Source organism: Monodelphis domestica, chromosome 5, assembly GCF_027887165.1.
Source record: "Monodelphis domestica isolate mMonDom1 chromosome 5, mMonDom1.pri, whole genome shotgun sequence".
In the NCBI taxonomy this organism is placed as follows: domain Eukaryota; kingdom Metazoa; phylum Chordata; class Mammalia; order Didelphimorphia; family Didelphidae; genus Monodelphis; species Monodelphis domestica.
Window position 1 is genome coordinate 82,975,453 of NC_077231.1, and position 21,457 is coordinate 82,996,909.

Sequence of the window (21,457 nt, forward strand, 5' to 3'; positions counted from 1 at the left end):
GGCCCTTATAAATGATCCTGGAGCAGAAAAGACCAAAAGGGACTGGGTAAAGCTGGCAATTTTTGTCCTTTTCCTCATATTGATGCCCATCTCCACAGGATCATTATCACTTTTTTGCAGAGATAATTCATTTGCTTTAAAAACATAATTTTTCTGTGTCTGTGCTAGGTCTGATTTGTATTAATTCTCAAAGTTTGGTAAGGACTCCTGATTATAACCTGAAGGTTCCTCAGGACTGTGTAGAGTATTAGATTGACTGCTTATCAAGTCAGTTAGCTATCCTTATCTTTTAATGGGCCTTTGAGGATATAATTTTTTTATTATTAAAACTTGAGCTCTTTGAAACTACAACCACATACATAACTTAAAGCTGCCTCTCTCTGCAACAGTGGGATACACAGGAAATGAACTTGGAACAGAAAGGCCACTTCCACCCCTCCCCCTTTTTTAAAGGAGGGCTTTGTTCTGAACCTTCAAATCTTTGAAGCAATTATAAGCACTCTAGCTCCAAATGTTGTGGGCATTTGAGGAAAATTTAGTAATACCATCTCGTCAAAAGTTGAAGAGTACTTGGAAGAGCTTCATGCCAGAAGTCACAATTTTTCTAGTAATTTTTTTCTCCCAAAATTATTTTATTGAAGCTTTTAAAAAGTCATGTCCCAATATTACCCCATACTGAACCCTACTTTGTGACAAAATGGTTATTAGTGATAGCTAACACAAACTGCTTTATACATTATCTCATTTAATCTTCACAACAATCCTGTGAGGTATAGGGGATATTTGTATCTATTTTACAATTGAAGAAGCTAATGCAGAGAGGTTAAATAATTTATTCAAGATTACACAGCTACCGTCTAATGCAGAATTTAAACTGATGTCTTTCTGACTCCCAAGTTTTACAGTTTGCCATAATTTAACCACATCTGACAGCATGCATCTCATTGCCCACCTGCTGTAAAATGGCATTTTTCTTCAGCCCTTTAGAATCAAGATCATTCATTGCTCTGACTTCTGATGCCTTTTAAATTTTTATTTTATTTTATTATCATGCAAAACATTTCCATAGTGGTCATTGCTGTAGGAGCACACTCATACAAAACCAAAACTCCAAAATAAAACTGTAAATGCCATTATGTGAAACATAGTATGCTTTGATTCCCACATCCATCCAACTGCAACAATTCTTTCTCTGAAGGTGGACAGTATTCCCCATTAGTTTTTTAATTTCAATTTTTGAGATTATGAATTTTGCTTTCATTTCAAAGATTCTTCCAAGGTTTTCCCAAAATTTTCCCCAGACATTTCCAATATGTTGGAGTCCAATTGGTTCCCTTTTTTTTTTTTACTTACAAAAGGTGCATCTAGGAATATTTTGCTATAGATAGGAAGTTTTTTCTATAGGCCTTTTGGTTTCTGCCCAATAGTGGGAGCTCTTGATGAAAGAGGTTAAGAGGCTAGTCAGAGTGTTTTTATTTTTTTATCTCTGGAGTTCTCCAATGCCTGAGGCAGCTTTTTAAATAGAAAACCAGCTTCCACATGAGTTCCAATTTTACCTCAGATGCTGGCACTGTGACCCTAGGCCAGGCACTGATCCCAGTGCCCTAGACCAAATGTATCAAACTCAAATAGAAACAGGTCATTAAATTCTGAAGTGTAGCTACCCTCTTAGAATGTAAGCTCCTCCAGGGATTTACTTTTACATTTGCATCTGCTGGCTTGACTCTTATTTTTCATTCACTCATTCATTCAACTCCTCTCAAGAAAACTTATAGCCAGGTATGTCAGCTACTGTGCAGCAATTTATCTTAGAAAATAGGCAACTCTTTCAAAACTAGACATTTCTGAGAAAGTGTAGGCCTGTATTCCTAGAGGAGTTTTCCCAAATCAAAGAAATCATTAGTGCCCAGTCCCTAATGTGAAAATAAATTTCCCCAAGGAGTATTTGGCTTTGCCTTCTCTCCTTAAATTTGGTTTGGGACTACTTTGATGGGCCTATTGGATAGAAAAGGACCCTCTGAACCAAGAAGACCAGTATCCAACCAAATTCCACTTCTGGACATTTACCGGTTTTTATGACCTTGCCCTGGATTAGCCATTTAACCTCCAGGTTAAAGTCCTCTAAATTGCAGGGAAGGTGCTGTCTTGCACTGATTCTCCCCTTATGAGGAACTTCCATGTCAATGACAGGTTCAGACCCTGTCCCCTTGTATTCACTAATTTAGTAGTATTTCCCTGACTGGGGGTGGAGGGTAATCTATGGTCCTCTTGAACTATTTGATCTCCTTTGTGATTCCATGTATTTTATGCATTTAGTAAGTCATTCTGGGGAGTCCAAGACCCCAAAAAGGCCAACAACCCTTACCCTAGCAGAATGTAAACCTTCATTTTCTGTCCTCCCTGCCCCCACTGCAATCTCATCATCTTCTGACAGGATAACCCAACAGCCTGGCCTCTTTCCACCCTAAGCCTGAGCTCTCTGGCTGTCTGGTGCAGACCTGGGCTCGAAAGCTTTGAAAAGCCCTTTAGCCCCTTGCCAAGCAGCAGACAGTCTTTCCTCTTTGTCTGGGTTCGAACTCGGCCACAGCTACTGACTTCGCTGTGCGACTCTGGGTGAGTCTCTTCACCTCTGTGTCTCAGTTTCGTCGTTTCCTCGTCTGTAAAATGTGGAGTTGGGCTAGAGGGCCTCTGAGACTCCTTCCAGCTCTAGGTCACCTATGATGTGTCTGACACACAGCAAGCGCTTAATGAACCGTAACGGAATGGATTAATGAAGGGCTCTAGAGCCCTTTCCAGTTGTCCCAGCGTCCACAAGGATGGGCCTGAGGGGGTTGGGCTCCGTGCCTCAGTTTCTTCATCTCAAAAATGGGGCGTAGCCGGCTCTTCCCCTAGTGTCCCTGGGATCCCTCTGTGCCTGGCGTACAGCAAGAGCTTAATCGCTGCCGGCCACCGCAATGTCGCCCTCAGCGCCCGGCGGCCCAAATTGGGCGCCGGGCCTCCGAGAAGGAGCAGAGCGGTGCAACCGGCCCAACCCGGTAGAGGATCCCGCCCGGTGCCTTTCAAACTGCGTGTCTCGAGGTTTGCTAGCCAGACTGCACCTCTAATGGAACCCGCGCGAGGTGTCGGGCCAATAGGCGCTGCGCTTCCTGCAGCCGCCGGCCAATGGCAAGGCGCGTTCTTGGGGCGTGGGCGACGCGGGCGTCTCTCGGAGCTCGCCCCAAGTGTGTGAGTGTGTGTGTGTGCTAGACTGAGTGGAGTAGGTCGACTGTGTGCGCGCCACCAGGGCTCCGCCTGCCTCTCGGTACCACTCCGTCGGCTTAAGCATTGGACGCCAGGGCTCGTGGCCATCCCGAGAGTTGAGGAGGAGGAGGTGGACGAGAAGCGCGTGTGGAACCGGAGAAGGAGCGCGGGGCGCGCTCGCGGGGTAGCCGCCGAGGAGATGCCTGAGTTCCTGGAGGACCCGTCGGTGCTAACGAAAGACCGGCTCAAGAGCGAGCTGCTAGCCAACAATGTGACGCTGCCTTCGGGCGAACAGCGGAAGGACGTCTACGTGCAGCTCTACCTGCAGCACCTCACGGTGCGCAATCGGTCTGCGGCGCTGCCGCCGCCCCCGGCTGCCAACAGCCGTGCACCCCCGGACTTCTCTAGCGACGACGAGCGCGAGCCCACGCCGGTGCTTAGTGCTGCGGGCCGCGGCCGAGGAGGAGGCGGTGCCGCCGCCGGAAGGGTACGGAGCCTCCACCCCACCCCCACCTATTCTCCCTGGCCCCCATCCGAGCAGAACAGGCCTTGTCCCCCGCCCGGGGTACGGAGAGTTCCCTTCCCCCTTCTTGACAAAGCCCCGAGTCATCTTTTTCCTGTTCTCTTGCTCCCATCCCCCAGGGCGGACGGGCCTCCCATCCTTTTGTGACCGCCGTGGACCCACGGCGCCGTCTTAGTTTCCTCTCTGGTAAACCCTGGCCCTCGGGTAGCCTTGGCTCCCCTTCCAGGACGCTGTGAATGGGGGGAGGGACTCCGAAGACTGAGAGCCTCGGTCTCAGTTTCTCTAGCTGCAACGGGGGAGGTTTGGAGACAGACCATCCGGACCCGATCAAGCTTTAGAGATGCCTAGACCCCAAGTAAGGGGCTGTCTTGTGAGGGGCAGTGTAGGGGAGCTACAGCAGGCGGGAGGCGGGCTCCTCGTCTCTTAGATCCTGGATTCGGATGCAGCACTGCTGCATCATCCAAGCCCGCTGGCCCACTTCTTTGCACCTTGTGGGGCTCCGAGCAGCTCTAAAGCGGAGCTAGTGTGTGGCGCCCTGGGGGACCCCCTCCGGAAGCCAGCTGCTTAGCGCCCCAGCCCGGCTGCAGCTTTTCCCGCTTCAATAACCGAAATGCGGCGGAGCCGGAGCTGGAGCGCTCCCTGGAGGCCAGGTCGTGCGCGGCCGGGCGGCGAGGACAAAATTTAAACTAGGAGCCGGGATGTTCCCGCCTTTTTACGCCTGCGCCCACGGCCGAGCCCCAGGAGATGTGCTTTTGTTTTAAATTTGGTGCGTTAACTGCACGGCTGCTGTTATAAAATAGTGCGGGATCGGGGACACGTGTTGTGGCCCGGGTTGGACCCTTAAAGTAGGGCTTAGTTATTTGTCCCCTAGTAGAATCGCGTAGTGGCAAAGGCTTGATGGCACTGGGAGGGAGCGAGCGAACGAGAGAGCTAGGGAGAGACAGGCAGGCAGGCTCTTTGCCTTGAAGACACCTCCCACATGGGGAACCCGCTATATCCTGGGGCCACTCCCCGAAGAAAGCCTTACTGTTCGTTTTGCAATTTCAGCCCTTTGTTCCTCGTTCTGCTTTGGAGTTTCGAATGTTTTTTTACATGCGGAAACTAGTATAGTTGCTTCATTTTCCAGAATTTTGTTGTCTTGGTATCCCGGTCTGTGATTTTGGTCCTGGGTAATATATTTCAGAACATATTTTGCAAACTGTTTTAACTGGAAAATGTTTTTTGAATAAGCAAATATTTGTAGGACTCGACCTGCCAAAAAAGGTCCTTACCTTCAGTAGCAAATTTTCCTCAACGGTTGAATAAATTGTCAGACGTTCATTATCTACGCATTAATCTCTGAACTTAGCAGAACTCATCATCAGATGGCTCCTGAGCTCCAACCCTTAATGGCTTGATATAGAAACTGATAACAGCTTTCCCTGAAATTGCAGTCCTAGAGAATTTTAGACCACCTCCATGCCACAATGAAGAGGAGAACTTTATAAACTTATAATAGCAATTAAGTTTAACATTAAAACCAAGTCCTCTTTAAGCCAAATAATTTTTTTTTTGGCGAATAATATATTTTTAGATCCATAAAATTATGTGAGTGCTATATCTTGTACCAGGGCAGTTCTTGTTGGTTATATGTAATCATTTAATAGTTCTGTGCTGATAAATATAATCTCATAGCTATTTTCTCTCAATAAACCCTTTACAAGAATATATATTATATATAGAATATATATCCTAGGCATTGTTGAGTCAGAGTGAGTGTCAGAATAGAAAGCTCTTAACGTTTAAGAACGGGACTCAAAGTAATCTATGGAATAATTTGTGCACATCTACACGTGGGATAAAAAACCAAGAATTGATTTTGATTCTTTGACTCTGTTTAGTGATAGTTTTATTAACACTATTTGTTGCTTCTGTTTTATGTTCACTATGCCAGCTGGGTCTATTCAGGGGACACAGGTTAATAAGGTGCAAACCTTTCAGACAAATCCTTGCTCTTTTGAAGTAGGGTTAAGATTGGTGTTCAAAACAACTGAAGAGGTAGAGTGACTATGGGAGGAGAAAAGAGGATATAAAGTTGTAACTTCTGGCTGGACATCCTAGTGGAGCTGTCCAATAGATGGCGTTTTGAAGCTGGAGATGTAGTTTACTAGTCATCTCAACTCTGGGATACAAATATACTATAGAAGTTTATTAAGGGTATTTAATTTTCCAAGATGTAAGAAACATTGCAGAAATAGCTTTTGTTCTGTTTTAAAAGTTGGAAGTAACCTTAGAAAGGTTCCTAAGCAGGCACTCCTTCCCTGCCACCTCCTTGGGCAGGGAAAATATTAGGTTTCTGCTCTTTTTGGTTATTCAGTAAGATCTAAAAATTAGTGAAAACTTGTTCTAGGCCAAACATTTCCCTGCTTAGGAGTTTTTGTTTTATTACATGATTGGCAGTATGAAATAAATGCTAGGATAAATTGTCTAAGCTTCCAGTTACCATTGTGCCTTCCACGTTTTCTTAAGTACACTTAATGTTATTAGAGAAAATATTTGCACCTGGAGAACTTTATTTTTAAAGGACAGCATTTAACTTTGGTTTGTAGTTGGTATTTTTGTTGTCTGCAGTTAGGGTCATGTCTATTTCTAGGTGTTGAATTATCAAGATAGTGATCAAATAAAATAATTAAATGCAATTATTCAATGCATTCCTAAATATTTAGATTTATGTGCAAATTGCCTTTCCTTTCATAAAAAATCATAAATTTTGACTACTTAGAAGCCAATAGAGCATAATTTCTTTGGTTAGTCCACTGAACCAAGTTCATAATTGTGTGCAAATGAGAATTCTACCACTGAACCACCCATACCAAACTCATAATTACAAAGATAACCTCTTTACAGAAAAATCTGACTCTTAAAAAATGTACCAGAAATTTAAATTTTTATATAGAAATGCAATGGATTTTTAACAAACTTGTGAATTGATTAGATTTTGTAGAGTTTTACTTCATGACCTCACTGTATTGAAAACTCTTAATAATTAATATGTCCTCAGCATAAAGACCATATATTCCAGGTTGCTGCTAAGAATTGCAAAGATGTTTCTGATAGGTACTTTTTAGCATGCTCATTGATAAAAGTTACTGTGATTGATGGACCTATAAAAATATCTGGTCATGGGTTAAAAAAAAAAAAGCACTTATAGCAAAACCATAGCTAGTGCCATCAATAAGATTTCAGTTTGGAAAGAGTGTGGGTGTGGAGAATTAGAAAGTTTGTTGGTATTGGGATATGGAAGATAAGAGATTTCACAGGAGCTGAGAAAAGAAACTAGAACTGTGTATTCAACAGGGAATTTTATGAGTACAGTGTCTTATTTTTTGGCAGCTTGTTTTAGGAGTATATTTTTAAATTGGAGGATAATATTGAAAACTTTTATGTCTAAAGTACAAGATTTGTAAGTTATGGATTTTATCTCTTGATCTTCACAGCAATTTTGGTAGATAGGTGCTATTAAGTAATTTCTACAGTTGAGAAACTGAGGTCTGAAGCAGTTAAGTGACTTGTCTGGGTTCACAAAACTAGAGCCTGAGGCTTTAATATGAATTCTAGCCAAACTAAATGCCCTAGACTCTCTCCATGACACCACCTTAGCAAGCTTTTCTACATGTTTATTGTGTCTCCCTAGTACAAAACAAGACACTTTGATGAGGAAAACAGTGGATTTTTGACTAGCATTACTAATGAACCAATTATTTTTTACAGATGTTTACATTTGACCTGCTCTGCCACTGGCAGCATTTTAAAACAGGACCTCTTAATAATGTTGCTTTATAGGTTATTTTCAAAGTTTGAAAAAAGACACGTGTTGTGCAATTTATTTCGAAGGACCTAGTATTTACTTATAATTCACCTTTTCAATTCTTGCTATGTACAATACAATATGCCAAAAGCTGGAGGAAATGAAAAGTTAGATAAAATACCCTGCACATCCCTCCTGAATCTTACCAACTATTTGGAGTATTAGATGCAAACTGATCGCTTGGATGAATCATGGATATTCCCTCTACTGGCACATTGTCTCCCCCTCGGTAGTAACCCTTTCCTTTTTCTTTCTGTGGCCATTGGGCACTTAAGCTAAATAACAAAAACAAAGGATTATAAACATTAGCAAACATCTATGCAATCTACTGAAGTTAGCTTTGCAAACATTACCTTTAAATTAATTTTAACCCATATCATAACTTCATCAATATTCTTTGTTTTTATACCTTCCCATTCAGTTTTCCACATAGCAGTTTTAATTAGTACATGCTTTGTTATGCTATTTTTTTAACTTGTCATTTTTCTAAAGGTCTTTCAATATTTCTTTATTCTTTCACAGATATTGCTTTTTAATTTGCATTTTAGGTCTTGAATTAGAATAAAGTAAAAACATTTTCAGAGAACTTTTTTTTTTAATTTATAAAAACTCTTGCCTTTCCTCTTGGAATCAATAATAGTATTGGTTCCAAGGCAGAAGAGTGGTAAGGGCTAGGCAATGGAGGGTTAAGTGGCTTGCCCAGGGTCACACAGCTAGGAAGTGTCTGAGGCCAGATTTGAACTTAGGACTTCCAGTCTCTAGGCCTGGCTCTCAGTACATTGAGCTACCCAGCTGCCCCCCTCAGAGTACATTCTTAACAATGAAATTAGTTGGATGGGGGGGGGTGCTGATGCCAGCCAAATTTATAATTCCAGCAGCACTGGGCAAAGATTTTTTTTTTCTTCTCATAACTAAGTTTTGCCAATTGAATGATTGTGAGCTGATCTCTCGGTGTTTAATGTATGTCTCTGATTATTAGTGATTTTTAAAAAAGTGATTAACTATTGTTTACTCTTTTGAAAAACTGTCTCTACCATTTAGCCATTGGGAACTGAGAACAACAGACTTTGTGAATTTTTGGTTTCCTTATGTATTTTAGATGTCAGGTTTTTATGTCACATTTATAATCATTTCCCAACTTCTCTCTTTTTTTTCCTTTTGATCCTTTGTTGTACAGAATTTTTTTCTTTTTTAAAGCAATTGAGCATATTTCTTTTGTCCCTAATGATAATAGAAATCATCTATTTTCTTTTGGTAGCATTTATTTTGCTTTGTGAGACTGTTGTAATGATGAGCACCAGTTATTATTTTTGTTGTTCTTTATCCTGGAATGGTTTGCCATTTCTTTCTCCAAATCATCTTATAGACAGGCAAAGTGAGTTAAGTAATTTGCCCAGGATCACACAGCTAGTGTCTGAGGACAGATTTGAACCCAGGAAGATGAGTCTTCCTGATCCAACCCCAGCTAATCCCCACCTAATTGTCATACTTAATTTTAAGGTATATTAGAAATGCTGAAACATTGCATTGTAATACTTCATTTATATAATAGCACCTGAGAATGTGGTATTTTACAACTTAAAATTATTTTTTTTTTTTGCTAGAAATGTGTCTTAAGTATTCTGAATACAATTTTATCTTTTCTTTGTGGCTTGGAATGGATGATAAAATGAATAGAAATTTAATTAATATAATGCTGAACTTGGGGGTCAGTATCTGGATATTTTCCTATAGGGCAAATTGTATAAGCTCTCTGAGCCTAGGTTTCTCTATAAAATGGAGTTAGTGAAGAAAGCACTTTGTAAACTATAAATTACCATTTATAAAAGTGAACCTGTTGTGAACTGCTATCCTTATGAGTGTGACTTATTCCACTGTACTGTAATAAAGTAGTATCTTCAGGGACTAATTACTTATAGAATTATACCCTAGCAGACCTTTCATATTGCTGTGCTTTTATTTATTTATTTGTTTGTTTGTTTAACCTTTCTGGTATAGTTTGAAACATTTTTCTTTGTCTTCCCTCATTGTCAAGCTAAAAGTCATCATTTTCTCTTTAATTTCTAATTTACTATGTTCTGAGCAAAATTACCAGATAAATTGGCAGAGTGAAGACCTCTATGGCCTAGTAGGATCTTAGATTTAGAGCTGGAAGAGACCTTAGAGGTCACTAAGACCAATCCCTTTGTTTTGCAAATGAGACAAGTAAATAAATTCCCAGCCTTCACATTCTTTTGAATATTTTCTTTCATTCAAAAATTTTTGTCTTTCAGATAGAAGTTATTTTGAAGTCTAATACATGGGTTGAGTTTATAGGTTCAAAGATTTGGAGCTAGAAGAGACTTTAGAGGCCAACTCCCTTATTTTACAGAGAAACTGAGGCAAATGCTATTAATATTTCAATTTTATAGTTTAGAAAACTGACTGAGAAATAGTTAACAGACCATGGACCACACAATAAGTGTCTTAGGTAGCATCCAACTCTGATTTTAACTACCAGTCCAGACCTCTCAAACTATTATGCTATCTAGATATTTCAAGTTGGTTAATAATTTTTTTGCCAAAAGGCACATGTAATCATAAAATCCTTGGGCACATTTCCTATTAAAAATTCTTTTTCAAGTCAGTAATGATAATTTCTAAAAAAAAAAAAAGAAGCTTGAGAAATGTTTTCAGCAATATTGCATTGTTGTAATAAAAGTAGGCTTTGGTGGGGGGCTCTTAAAGCATTCATTTGGATGTAGAAATTCTGTCATGTAGGATAGGTCACTTAACCTCTCAGCTGTAACTGCGAAAATGTGGGTTTCAAGACTGTAAATTGTCAAAACTGTAAAGATAATTTTTAGTTTCTTGATTTAAATAAAAAATAAGTGGTTGCCCTGGGGAAAATTCCCAAATATGAAAATACCCAAGTCAGCTGGGTTTTATGGAGATTTTAATTAATAACAAAAGAAGGAATTAAGGAAAGGGGGAGAGAGAGAATAAGAGAAAATAGTATGAAGGGCTGAGCCTTAAGAGAGACTAGTCAGTCTTTAATCACTTAACCGCAAGATCATCCTAAAGCAAAACTCCAGTCCTTCACTGAAATCCTCAACTCCTGAACTGAGTTCAGAGACCCAGCTTCTCCAACTAACTCCAAACTTCCACTAGGTTCAGAGAGCCAGCTCCTTTTAAAGAGAAATTTCTCTTATGTCACCTCCCCTAAATTTTCACATCTACCAATCACAGATGTTTTCCCCAGGACTGTCCATTCTTAGTTCACTTCTTTTTGTTATCACCTTCTCTGATTAGATTATATCTTCTGGGTATTTCACAACTCTTTGCTAAGCTTGCCCTTTGTAAGTTACTTGACCTTTTAGTGATTAATTTAACCTTTGTAGGTACTTAGTACCTTTTTGCATTAGATCTAAAAATAGACCTAGCTTAAGGTTTTTGCTTCACTATGAGTTGGGGACTTTTCATTGTTCAGTAAGGAGTTTACAACTTTATCTTCCCCCTAAGACACTGTTTAAGTATGGGTGGAGTAATGTTAAAATTCCCAATACATTCCTGATCAAGTACCTTCATTTGTTACAATAAGGAAATAGCAGTTTTAAGATTCACAATCTCCCCCCCCCCCCAATCATCATTGGGAGACTAGTCTCCCCATTGATCATTTAATATAATCATCTTGTAGTCCTAAACGCACTTCTAACTACAGATGTATACAATATTCATTTTTCTAAGAAGAAATTACAGTAGTTAGGGAGGAATAGAAAGAAAGCAAAACCAATGTTTTGCTAGGCGCATTGACAGAAAGCCAAATTAGGGGCAGTCCCCTTGGCATAAAAGTGTACATTTACAATAAATGTTCGATCAAACTTCAGTTCAGTCAACCACACCCAAACGTTCATTCTTGATCTTCTTGCTGTAGTGTAGGTTTTTCTGGCATATTTCTGTAACAGTTCATTCTCTGCATTTAGGAGTTAGTAAGCTTCATCCTTGAAGATATTTTCTCGGAACAAAAATCAAAATCTTGGATTTTTATGAAAATACAATCTCAAACAAAAAATTAAAAATCTTGGATTTTAAATTAAAATACACAGCCATAATTTTTTTTATTCCTAAAATGAACAGGACTAGACATGATTGTTAAACCTTCTTCTAGGCACACATAGCCCCAAAGCTCTGAGGATACAAAGAAAGGGTAAAAGCTAGTCCCTGCTCCAAGAAGCTTATTGTCTAATGGGGGAAACAATATGAAAACAACCACATCCAAACAAGCTGTGTACAGGATGAATGTGTGTCTATCATATACACGGCTACACACACATTAGATTGGGGGGGGTGATGCTATAATAATGATCCAATTTGCTTAACCTACTTTTAAGACTAGTACTAATTAAAAGATTTCCTTACCTTAAATGGAACTGCCAACTTTGTTTTCAATTGTTATTTGAAGGAAAATATTCACCTGCAGCCTATAATCTTAACAATTTTTAGTATGCCTTCCCATGTTTCTCAAGTTGTATGTGTATGCCTATTACAGCATATGATAATATTTAAGCCAGACATATTTATAAATATGAAGCTACCATAAAGCCATATATTACATTTCAGAAGTTGATTATGAACAATTTTTAAATTGTCTGTTGTAGTACTTCTGATTAATAATACTAATGAAGAATTGACCATTTTGACCAAGATTTTTAAAAATCATGGTCATTCTGCCATTAGGTATATAGATTCAGAATTCTTGTACTTTGCTTTTTTTTTTAATTGTTATTAAAATATTAAAATATAAAAATGGATTTTTAAAAGCTTGTTTTCATTTCCAATAGTACACTGATTATCAAGATAAATGGATAGCTTGTTAATTCCTGTGAGGGAAAAAAAATTATAGCTATTTTATAAATAATTTGCTATTGTTTACAGAAAGCCACAAAGAAAACTGACAAACCCAGATCAGAAGAGAAAGATGATATAGATGTATCTGACCTCACAAATGAAGAGCTGTTGTCTCAACTCGTGAAATATGGAGTCAACCCTGGCCCTATTGTGGGTATGTTAATAATCCTAAATTCTTTTCATTTTCAGATGGTACCAAATCGTTGCAGTAAGGTTTCATTTGAGTCAAAATTAGACAATACTACCTGACCTCATTACATCAGTGAGGATTTACTATGTTGGAAATACAAAGAAAGCAGAAACAGCATCTGTCTTCATGTTTACATCCTAATGGAGATGTGTAAATAAAGGGTACATATATTTTCTGTGTGTAAAGCACTATGCTAAATGCTATATACACATATACATTAGGGAAACAGTGCAATACTCTATGAGTGCTTCAGATTGCCACCCTTTTGTATCTCAAGTGACTTGAGTTGTAGCCAAACCTTCCCCACACTGCCAAATGTAGATGAGCCCCTCTAAAGTTAGCATGGCTGGAACTTCAGACAACAGAAAACAGCCTGTCATTAGACATCATTAGTCCTGAACTCTGGAAGCTTTTTCAACTTGATAGGACCCATTAAATTTTTGTGGAGAAATATTACCTTACTTTCTATAATGCTTTACATTTTCTGAAATGCTTTCATATGCAATAGCTAGACTTGGCATCAGAAGCATTCTGGTCTTGGCTACCAACTAACTTAACTGCTTCCTTAGGATCAGTTCTGTGAGCCTCAGTTGTTTTCTCTGTCAAACGAATTTACCTCTAAGGATATCTGAGTAAAAGCCACATAAATGTGTACTATTAACGAGGACAATGATCTTTCAACTCTAGAATTAGGAAATTGGATTAGATCTGCTAGGACTCCTTGCAGCCATGTCTTGATCTGTTAACTCTGTGAAACCTGCAGGGGAGAGATCATTATGTAAGTGTCAATGGAGATTTACAGAAAAGGGATCTGAGACTGAATGACTTAAGTATGTTTCCCAAGGTCACAAAAGAGTAGGTGGCAATACTCCATCTAAAACCCAAGGCCTCTTCATCTTAGTCCAGTGCCCTTTTGACTACCTTTTTACTGTGATACAGTAGTCTGTCCTGTTTTCTGCATCTAAAGAATGGCCATAATAATAATACCTAGCTTACTGGGTTCTTGTAAGTATCAAATTAGATAGTTTATAAAGAGCTTTGAAAACCTTAAGTCATTATTTAAATGCTAGTTATTATCATTAGATTGTTGGGTTTTTTTCCTGGAATTATGACTCCAAGCTTTAATTTCTTGATCTGTAAAGTTATAATAATGGTACTTGGTCTGTTTTCCTCACAGGATTTTGTGAAGAAGTACTTTACATGCCTTAAAGTACTAAATCAGATTTTTTTTTGGTTTGTTTTCTATCTCTGATCAGTACAACATGCATGCTAGGGCTTCGTGTCTGTTGATTATTAATTTTTTTTTTTAATTTGGAAAATTTTATTCAATTGATTTAGAGTATTTTTCCATGGTTACAAGATTCATGCTCTTTCCCTCCCCTCCCCCAGCCCCATCCCATAGCTGACATGCAATTCCATTGGGTTTTAAATTTGTCATTGATCAAGATCTATTTCCATATTATTGATATTTGCACTAGGGTGATCATGTAGAGTCTACATCCCCAATCATATCCCCATCAACCCATATGATCTAGCAATTGTTTCTTCTGTGTTTCTATTCCCACAGTTTTTCCTCTGAATATGGATAGTGTTCTTTCTCAGATCCCTCCAAGTTGTTCAGGATCACTGCATTGCCACTAATGGTGAAGTCCATTACATTTGATTGTACCACAGTGTATTTTGGTCTCTGTGCATAATGTTCTCCTGGTTCTGCTCATTTTCCAAATTTTTGCCACCACAAAGAGCGCAACTATGAATATTCTTGTACAGGTCTTTCTCCTTATTATCTCTTTGGGGTACAAACCCAGCAGTGCTGTGGCTGGATCAAAGGGCAGACAGCCTTTTAGTGCCCTTTGGGCATAGTTCCAAATTGCCTTCCAGAATGGTTGGATCAATTCACAACTCCACCAGCAGTGTATTTATGTCCCAACTTTGCCACATCCCCTCCAACATTTGTTACTTTCCTTTCATGTTAGCCAGTCTACTAGGTGTCAGGTGGTACCTCAGAGTTGTTTTGGCTTGCATTTCTCTAATTATAAGAGATTTAGAACACTTTCTCATGTGCTTTCTGTTGATTATTATTAATTAGCAATTATGATCCCTTTACTTCACTTAGTAGGCCATAACTCCATAACATATGGAACTTAGTATGTTCCATAACTCTTACAAATTCAAAGAAGATATTAACAAATTATGAAATCAGTTCATTCTATTGATACTTAGTTAGTGGGTTGGCATTATCTGATAAAGTTGCCATGGTTCAGGGAAGTTATTTCTGAAGCTCTAAACAAGAACAGTTCGTTATTAGAATGATTTTTTGTAATCTTTTGCGTACAGTAGTTCATTTTTATTTTTGTTATGCTGCATTTTTAGCAGAATGCAGTTGTCTTCACTTAATTGCTTAATTTATAAATCAAATGCTTACTGTCATTTCCTTAGGCTCTGTGGTTAGAAAACGCCAAGTAGGACTCAAATATAAAATCCTTTGGCATTTAAAGCCCTTCAAGTTTGACTTCTGTCAGCTTTGGGGGCTTGTTACATGTTACTTTTCATATTTCACATTTCATTTCATATCAGTTTGGCCTCCATGATATTTGATTTCTTGAATCCCTGACTTTGAACCCATAGACTGTCTTTAGAGTTATACCTTGACTCTTACTTTTGCCTCTGAAGATCCCATCCTACATGAGGCCATATCTCTCCCTCCACAGTATCTGTTGTATATATATCTTCATTGTATTTGTATTATTTTCCTTCAATAGAATGAAATGTTGAGGGAAGGGACTTTTATTTTTGCCTTCATGTTTAGCATCCAACCCAATGCCTTAAGCAAAGTAGGCCTTTCATAAATAAATGCCTGTTAAATAATTAAAATAATATGGTCAGATATAAGTTTGATTCACCTTCATTTTGGTATAGTTGACTTGAGAGAAATAGTACTTATGCTATATACTATGCAACAGTTTTATTACAGGGGCAAGTACTTAAATATATTTGTAAAGTTCCACCTCTTTCAATCACCTTCAGAATTTGTTTAATCCTGGAATTTTTAAATGGTGGGTCTTTAGGTTTCAAGGGTAGGAAATAGTATTTTTATTTTCACTAACCTTTCTGAGAAAAAATCATAGGAAAATACTAAAAAACTTAACCATAAAACAAAGGTTAGAAACCCCTGGTTTAAACAGTTACTCTTCATTCAGAGGTTCCACATCACACATCAAACTGGTGTAAAGTGGTAAAGAGGGCTATGGGAAAATTGGCTGGGATATTGTGGAATGCAGTTTGGAACTGTGCTCCAAAAGCTATACACACCGTAAATAATATGTACATAAATTGTAATATAAATATTTTTGGAGAAAATATTTTCTTTAAGTACTAATTAGGTAGTAGTTATTATAGCTGATCATCTTAGGTATTCTTATAAGAAATCTAGTTAGGCATTGGATTTCTGAAAGAAATTTGTTACTAATACTTATCAAGAAACAACATAACATGGAAACAAGATAAATGTAAAATATGGACACTACTCTTTTTTTTTTTTAAGAAAGCTTTCTGTCAAGACATTTCATTTATTAGTAATGAAATTAAATTATCTTGTAGTTTATTTCAACTTGATGCTATTGACTATCACAGTTAAGACCATTAACGTGGTTGTATTATCTTCAGCAATATGAAATATTTAATGCTTTGTACTGACCTAGGTATTTCAGGGATATAAAAGAGGTTATAACGTAAGAGTGATAGAGTATAATGTTTTGTGATTTTGATTATATAAGTACATTAATTACTTTTGTTCAGAATGTGTTGAATTTGAGGGAAAGTTTCACATAGGAGATAGGAATCATAGTAGAACTTGAAGAAGGAAATAATGTTTAAAACTTGGGAACATATTGAGAAATGTTTATTAGAGTCAAAGTAAGACAACTAAATTGTGTATCAGGATTATTATTAACTATTTAAATCAATAAAATTTGAAACTAATTACTTAGAAGGGAAGGAAGAGTTTTTAAAAAAACAAATGTAATAATGAAATAAGGACTACATGACAAGTTATTAAACAAGTTTAATTTCAATCTAGAAACCACCAGGAAGCTATATGAAAAGAAACTGCTAAAACTGAGAGATCATAGCCTAGAGTCAAGATCTTCAACACCTCTGCCAACAGTTTCTTCATCAGCAGAAAATGCCAAACAGAATGGAAATGATGACTCAGATAGATACAGTGACAATGAAGAAGGTAAGCTTTGAAATAACAGTGAAAGAGCATGTAACTTTTGCTTGGGTTTGGGTAGAGAATAGCCCTATCAGATAAAATTATTTCAGGGTAACCCAAAAGTGGATCTTTTGCCCCTATTCTTAATGAAGTAATATAATGTGGAAGGGCTCTTCCTCATGACCAATTCAACTTGAGTCCAAGATCATTGTAATTATTATCTATTTGTCAACGAATTCTGACAGTTTCAAATATAAATAGAAAGTTGATTCTGATTTTTTTTTTAAGTGACATGATTATGAGGATGGACATTTTAAGATCTAGTTTAATCTATCTCCTCTTCCCCTTTATTTCCTAATTGGTAATTTGACCCAGATAACCCTTATTTCTATACTAATTAATTCAAGATAAAGCGAGCCAAAATATTTCTTTGGATTTGCCAAAAATAATAACTTTTCCTTCAACCACATCATTTTAGCAAGGAGGCAAAAAAGAACCAGGTCATCCACCAACTATACTTAAATTTCCTGCCTCTTTTGCTTCTACAGGGAAGAAGAAAGAACACAAGAAAGTGAAGTCCACTAGGGAGTCTGTCCGTATTTCTGAACTTCCAACCTCTCCCTCTGGTGGATTTTTTCAGGCAGTTTCTTTTCCTGAAATTTGTGCCCGTCCTCCCTTGGGCAGGACTGAATTACAGGCAGCTAAAAGAGGACATGGCTCTAATAGAGACCCATTCAGGGAACCTCTGCATGCCTCAAGCTCACTTGGCATAAGACAAGCAGAAAAAGTCGTTTCAGGGGAGGATTTTTTTATTTATCCCAAGTCTAGTAAGGATAGATTCTTGGGGGAAAGTTCATTATCTTCCCATTCTGAACAGTTTGCTACATTGACCTCAGCTGCAGCTAGGCCCTTATGTTCTTCTGCACTTAAAGACTCCACCCCCAAGTGCCTCAAAGACCACTTAGAAAACATTTGTGGAAATAAGCATGAGTTTGGTTCTTTATTTACTGAGAGAACATGTAGAGGAGAGCCTGACATTTTAGAGAACTCACAAGTAATTACACCACCTCTAGCTCAAGCCATCAGAGATTATGTGAACTCTCTGTTGATAAAGGGAGGAGCAAGTAACTTACCTGGAATTTCTAACCGAAAATCAGGCAATGTGGAAAACCCACATAAAGAGGTTGGCCTGTCTCAATTTCAAGAAAGTGAAGACAGGGAGTTGCCAAAAAAATTCCCTAGACTCCATGAGAGATCAATGAAGGAAGGGGATTATGCTTTTGAAGATAATGTAGCACCTTCTGCTTTTGCAAAGACTGTTATTTCTCAGTCCCTGAGTACTTTAGGCATAGAAACACCTAAGGAATGTCAACATGACACAATAAGAAGCCCAGAACCATCTTTTCCCCTCCATGAATCTATTTTAAAGATAATTGATGAAGAATGGAGTCACATTGATAGGCAGATCCCTTCAGTGGCAAGCAAATACCCTGTTTCTTCCAGAGAAACATCACACATATTTTCAGTTCCCAAAGTGGATAATGAAATTCTAGAATTGACTTCTCAAGTCACTCCCCCAGCATCCACTGAGGCCTGTAATAAGCAACTTGATCTTGCCCTGTGTAGAACATATGAAGCAGCAGCAGGAGCCCTGCAGATTGCAGCCCATACTGCCTTTGTAGCTCGGGCTGTACAAACGGATATTGGCCAGGTTGCACACATTATCAGCTCTGATCCTAGTCGGATACCTGAAGTACTTGGAACTCTGAGCAAAACTTATGATGCAGCCTCATTTCTCTGTGATGCTGCCTTTGATGAAGTAAGGATGGCTGCCTGTACCATGGGATCTTCTACCATGGGGCGCCGGCACCTCTGGCTGAACAATGATAAAGTTAGTGACACTCAAAAGAACAAGCTATCAGTGCTTCCTTTCAAAGGGGGAACACTATTTGGAGGAGAAGTACAGAAAGTCATTAAAAAGCGTGGGAAGAGACAGTGATGAAGTTGTAAGGATCTTTCCCATGGTGACAAGGCATGTAAAGCCCTAGAGACTTGACTAGGAATATCCACCTGATACAGGCCAAGCTCAAACAAATTCTTCCTTTTTCTTTGCACAAATAAAAGTCATATTCATAAAACTTTCATCAATTGTTTCTTTCCAAATTTGTTGCATTTTCTTTAGTATTCTGCATTTGAAACTTTAAAATTTTTTTTAAGACAAACTTGGTAGATTACAAGTTTATCATCTTTTATAATTATACATACATTCCAATTTTTATAACTAAGAGGCAAAATAAAAACCTTAATAAGGATATTTCAATATTTTAAAGGATCTGTAATTTCACTGATATCAGTGCTTTTTCTGCCAAGGCAGATTTCTCCTCCACATCTTAGTATATGCTTTAATTGTATACAGTGGCCAACCTTGTATTGAAGACCTAAGCTTAGTCCTGATAGCATTTTGTTACTGGACCTTACTAGAAGGCTTACTGGCATACCTGTTTAATAACACCATGCAAAGCTTGTCTTCATTGAGATAGTGTTAGAGAAATCAGTTTCCGACTTGTTTTTTCCTCCCTTCCCTTCATGTCATAATGAGATAGATGGATAGGAATTTAATGTTAAATACACAGGGAAAAATGTTTTTGTTCTCAGATGTCACCTATCTTAAGCACCTCCCTCATGACTCCTTCCACATTATCCCTTTATCTTATCCCCTTGCACCACAACTGATTCACAAGCTCTTTCTTAACACAGAAAAGAAAAAAAAATTTAAATAGCCATACATTTCTGTTTTGTACTAGAAAGATCAGAATTACTATTTTTAAATATTTTCTTTTCCTTCATCTTGTTTTGTACTTCATAATAAGTAAAAACTTTGTAATTAAAGTAAAATTAATTTCCAAAATACGTTTGAAATATTCACTATGTGAAATGATTATGGTACCAAAAGTATGTTTATATAGCTAGTTTTACTTAGGCATGATATCTTTTCTCATGTTTTGTTTTTGGAAGTGTGTATTTAGTAACTGAATCCCCCATTTTTCTGTTTATGAAAAATAATTTTGGTCTTAAATGTACCAAAAAGATTATCTTTAGAATAAGATTATAGTAAATGGCTGCTGATCCATCAAAAAGTGCCTGTAATTTTTTAATTGAGCAGTCTGAAATACTTGTATATGAAAGAACATATAAAGTAATCTACAAAATTTTATTAGCCATTAAATATTATTGCTTGGGCATTTTCTGTCCCAGAATCCAATCAGCCTTACAAATTTTTATGTTTTATGCCTCTTACCTGTCTTTGAATTTTGTAAGGAATGTTTTTGTTGAGTTTTTTTTTTTGTCTCTTCTGAAATGCTGTATGTGCAACTTACAGAGCGCTGTGCAATTAAGTTGTGATAATGTAGAGTTCCTCCACAAATTCAATAAAGTTTTTAAATTTGAAAACTATTGTGTGGCCTTCAAAACCATGTAGCATGTGTGTTTATTCTCTTGGAACTTCACCAAATGAGATCTTATTCAACATGGATACCTTTTCCAGTTCTTTAGAGTTAACTTGGCATTTTACAGGATTGAAGTATAATTGAAAACTTAGGTTCCCAAATTTACAAAAATATTATCACTTGATTTCCCCATTATAAAGGCCTGTCTTCATTACTTCCTTAACTTTTTTCAAAAGTTATAAAGAAAAAGATTGTTTTAATTCATTTAACTTTATATACATACTGAATCCTACTTGACTATTTTAACTTTCTATTTTCCTATTCTTAAATTTTCATTTTACATCCTTTCCCCTCAAAAAAAAACCCAAATAAATTTAAATTAAGAGTCCCAAAGAGATCATGTCGCTAGAACTGGAAACAATTTTACAGATGAAAAAACTGAAGGTTGTTTGGTCACCTGGGTATAAAAACAACCAAGATTTAAACCTATTTTGTCTTCTACTACACCACACTGCCTCAGTTAAAATAGATCTTGATCCATTTAATCTAGATAATACCTAGTAATATTTATCACAATGGGGGGAAGCACTTTTGTTCATTTATCTGAAATAAAAGTAGAATTGACTAGATCAAAATCACTGTTTAATTTCTAATTTTGACATTACAATAACTAGGAAGGTTTCTGCAGCTGCATCCATTTGGAGAGGGGACTTGAAACCCATGACCATAATAGCCATTGCTGTTGAATTTTTTTGCACAATTTTTTCATTAGTGGAAGTGACATATACATATTGATTTTTCAGTACTTTATTAAGGGACCAATGAAGGAAACAGCTGACTAAGTCTTGGGAAATTAAAGCTTTAGTTTTCTGATTGCTTTAAGTAGTGACAGCAAACTTTATAACTAGTAGAATGGAATTGCCTTTCCCTTTAGAAAGATTTGTAATGTTTTTGATAGGGTAGCTTATAAACCAGGAAGGTTATGAGCCATTTAGTATCATGATAAGTTATAAATTCCCCTGAGAAAAAGAAGTTACTTCGTAGATCTTATTTGTTATCTCCATTATAACTATAACAGGAATGATTAACAGATATTTTAAATTGTTTTTCT

At 37.6% G+C, this 21,457-nt stretch overlaps 1 protein-coding gene across 4 annotated transcripts in view; it reads left to right on the forward strand.

Annotated features, from left to right (window-relative positions):
- Nucleotides 1–3,172: 3,172 nt before the first annotated feature.
- TMPO (thymopoietin) overlaps nt 3,173–21,457 on the forward strand; it is a 36,745-nt gene continuing 18,460 nt past the window's right edge. Inside the window, exons 1-4 of one of the 4 annotated variants that reach the window (XM_007503252.3) lie at nt 3,188–3,727; nt 12,525–12,651; nt 16,766–16,924; nt 17,449–20,350. In XM_007503252.3, coding sequence (XP_007503314.1) covers nt 3,440–3,727; nt 12,525–12,651; nt 16,766–16,924; nt 17,449–18,899 — 2,025 coding nt within the window. In that variant the 5' untranslated portion in view covers nt 3,188–3,439 and the 3' untranslated portion in view covers nt 18,900–20,350. Of the gene's footprint in view, nt 3,728–12,524; nt 12,652–16,765; nt 16,925–17,448; nt 20,351–21,457 lie in introns of those variants that run through there. The other 3 variants (XM_007503254.3, XM_007503253.3, XM_056798678.1) reach the window with 3 other exon arrangements.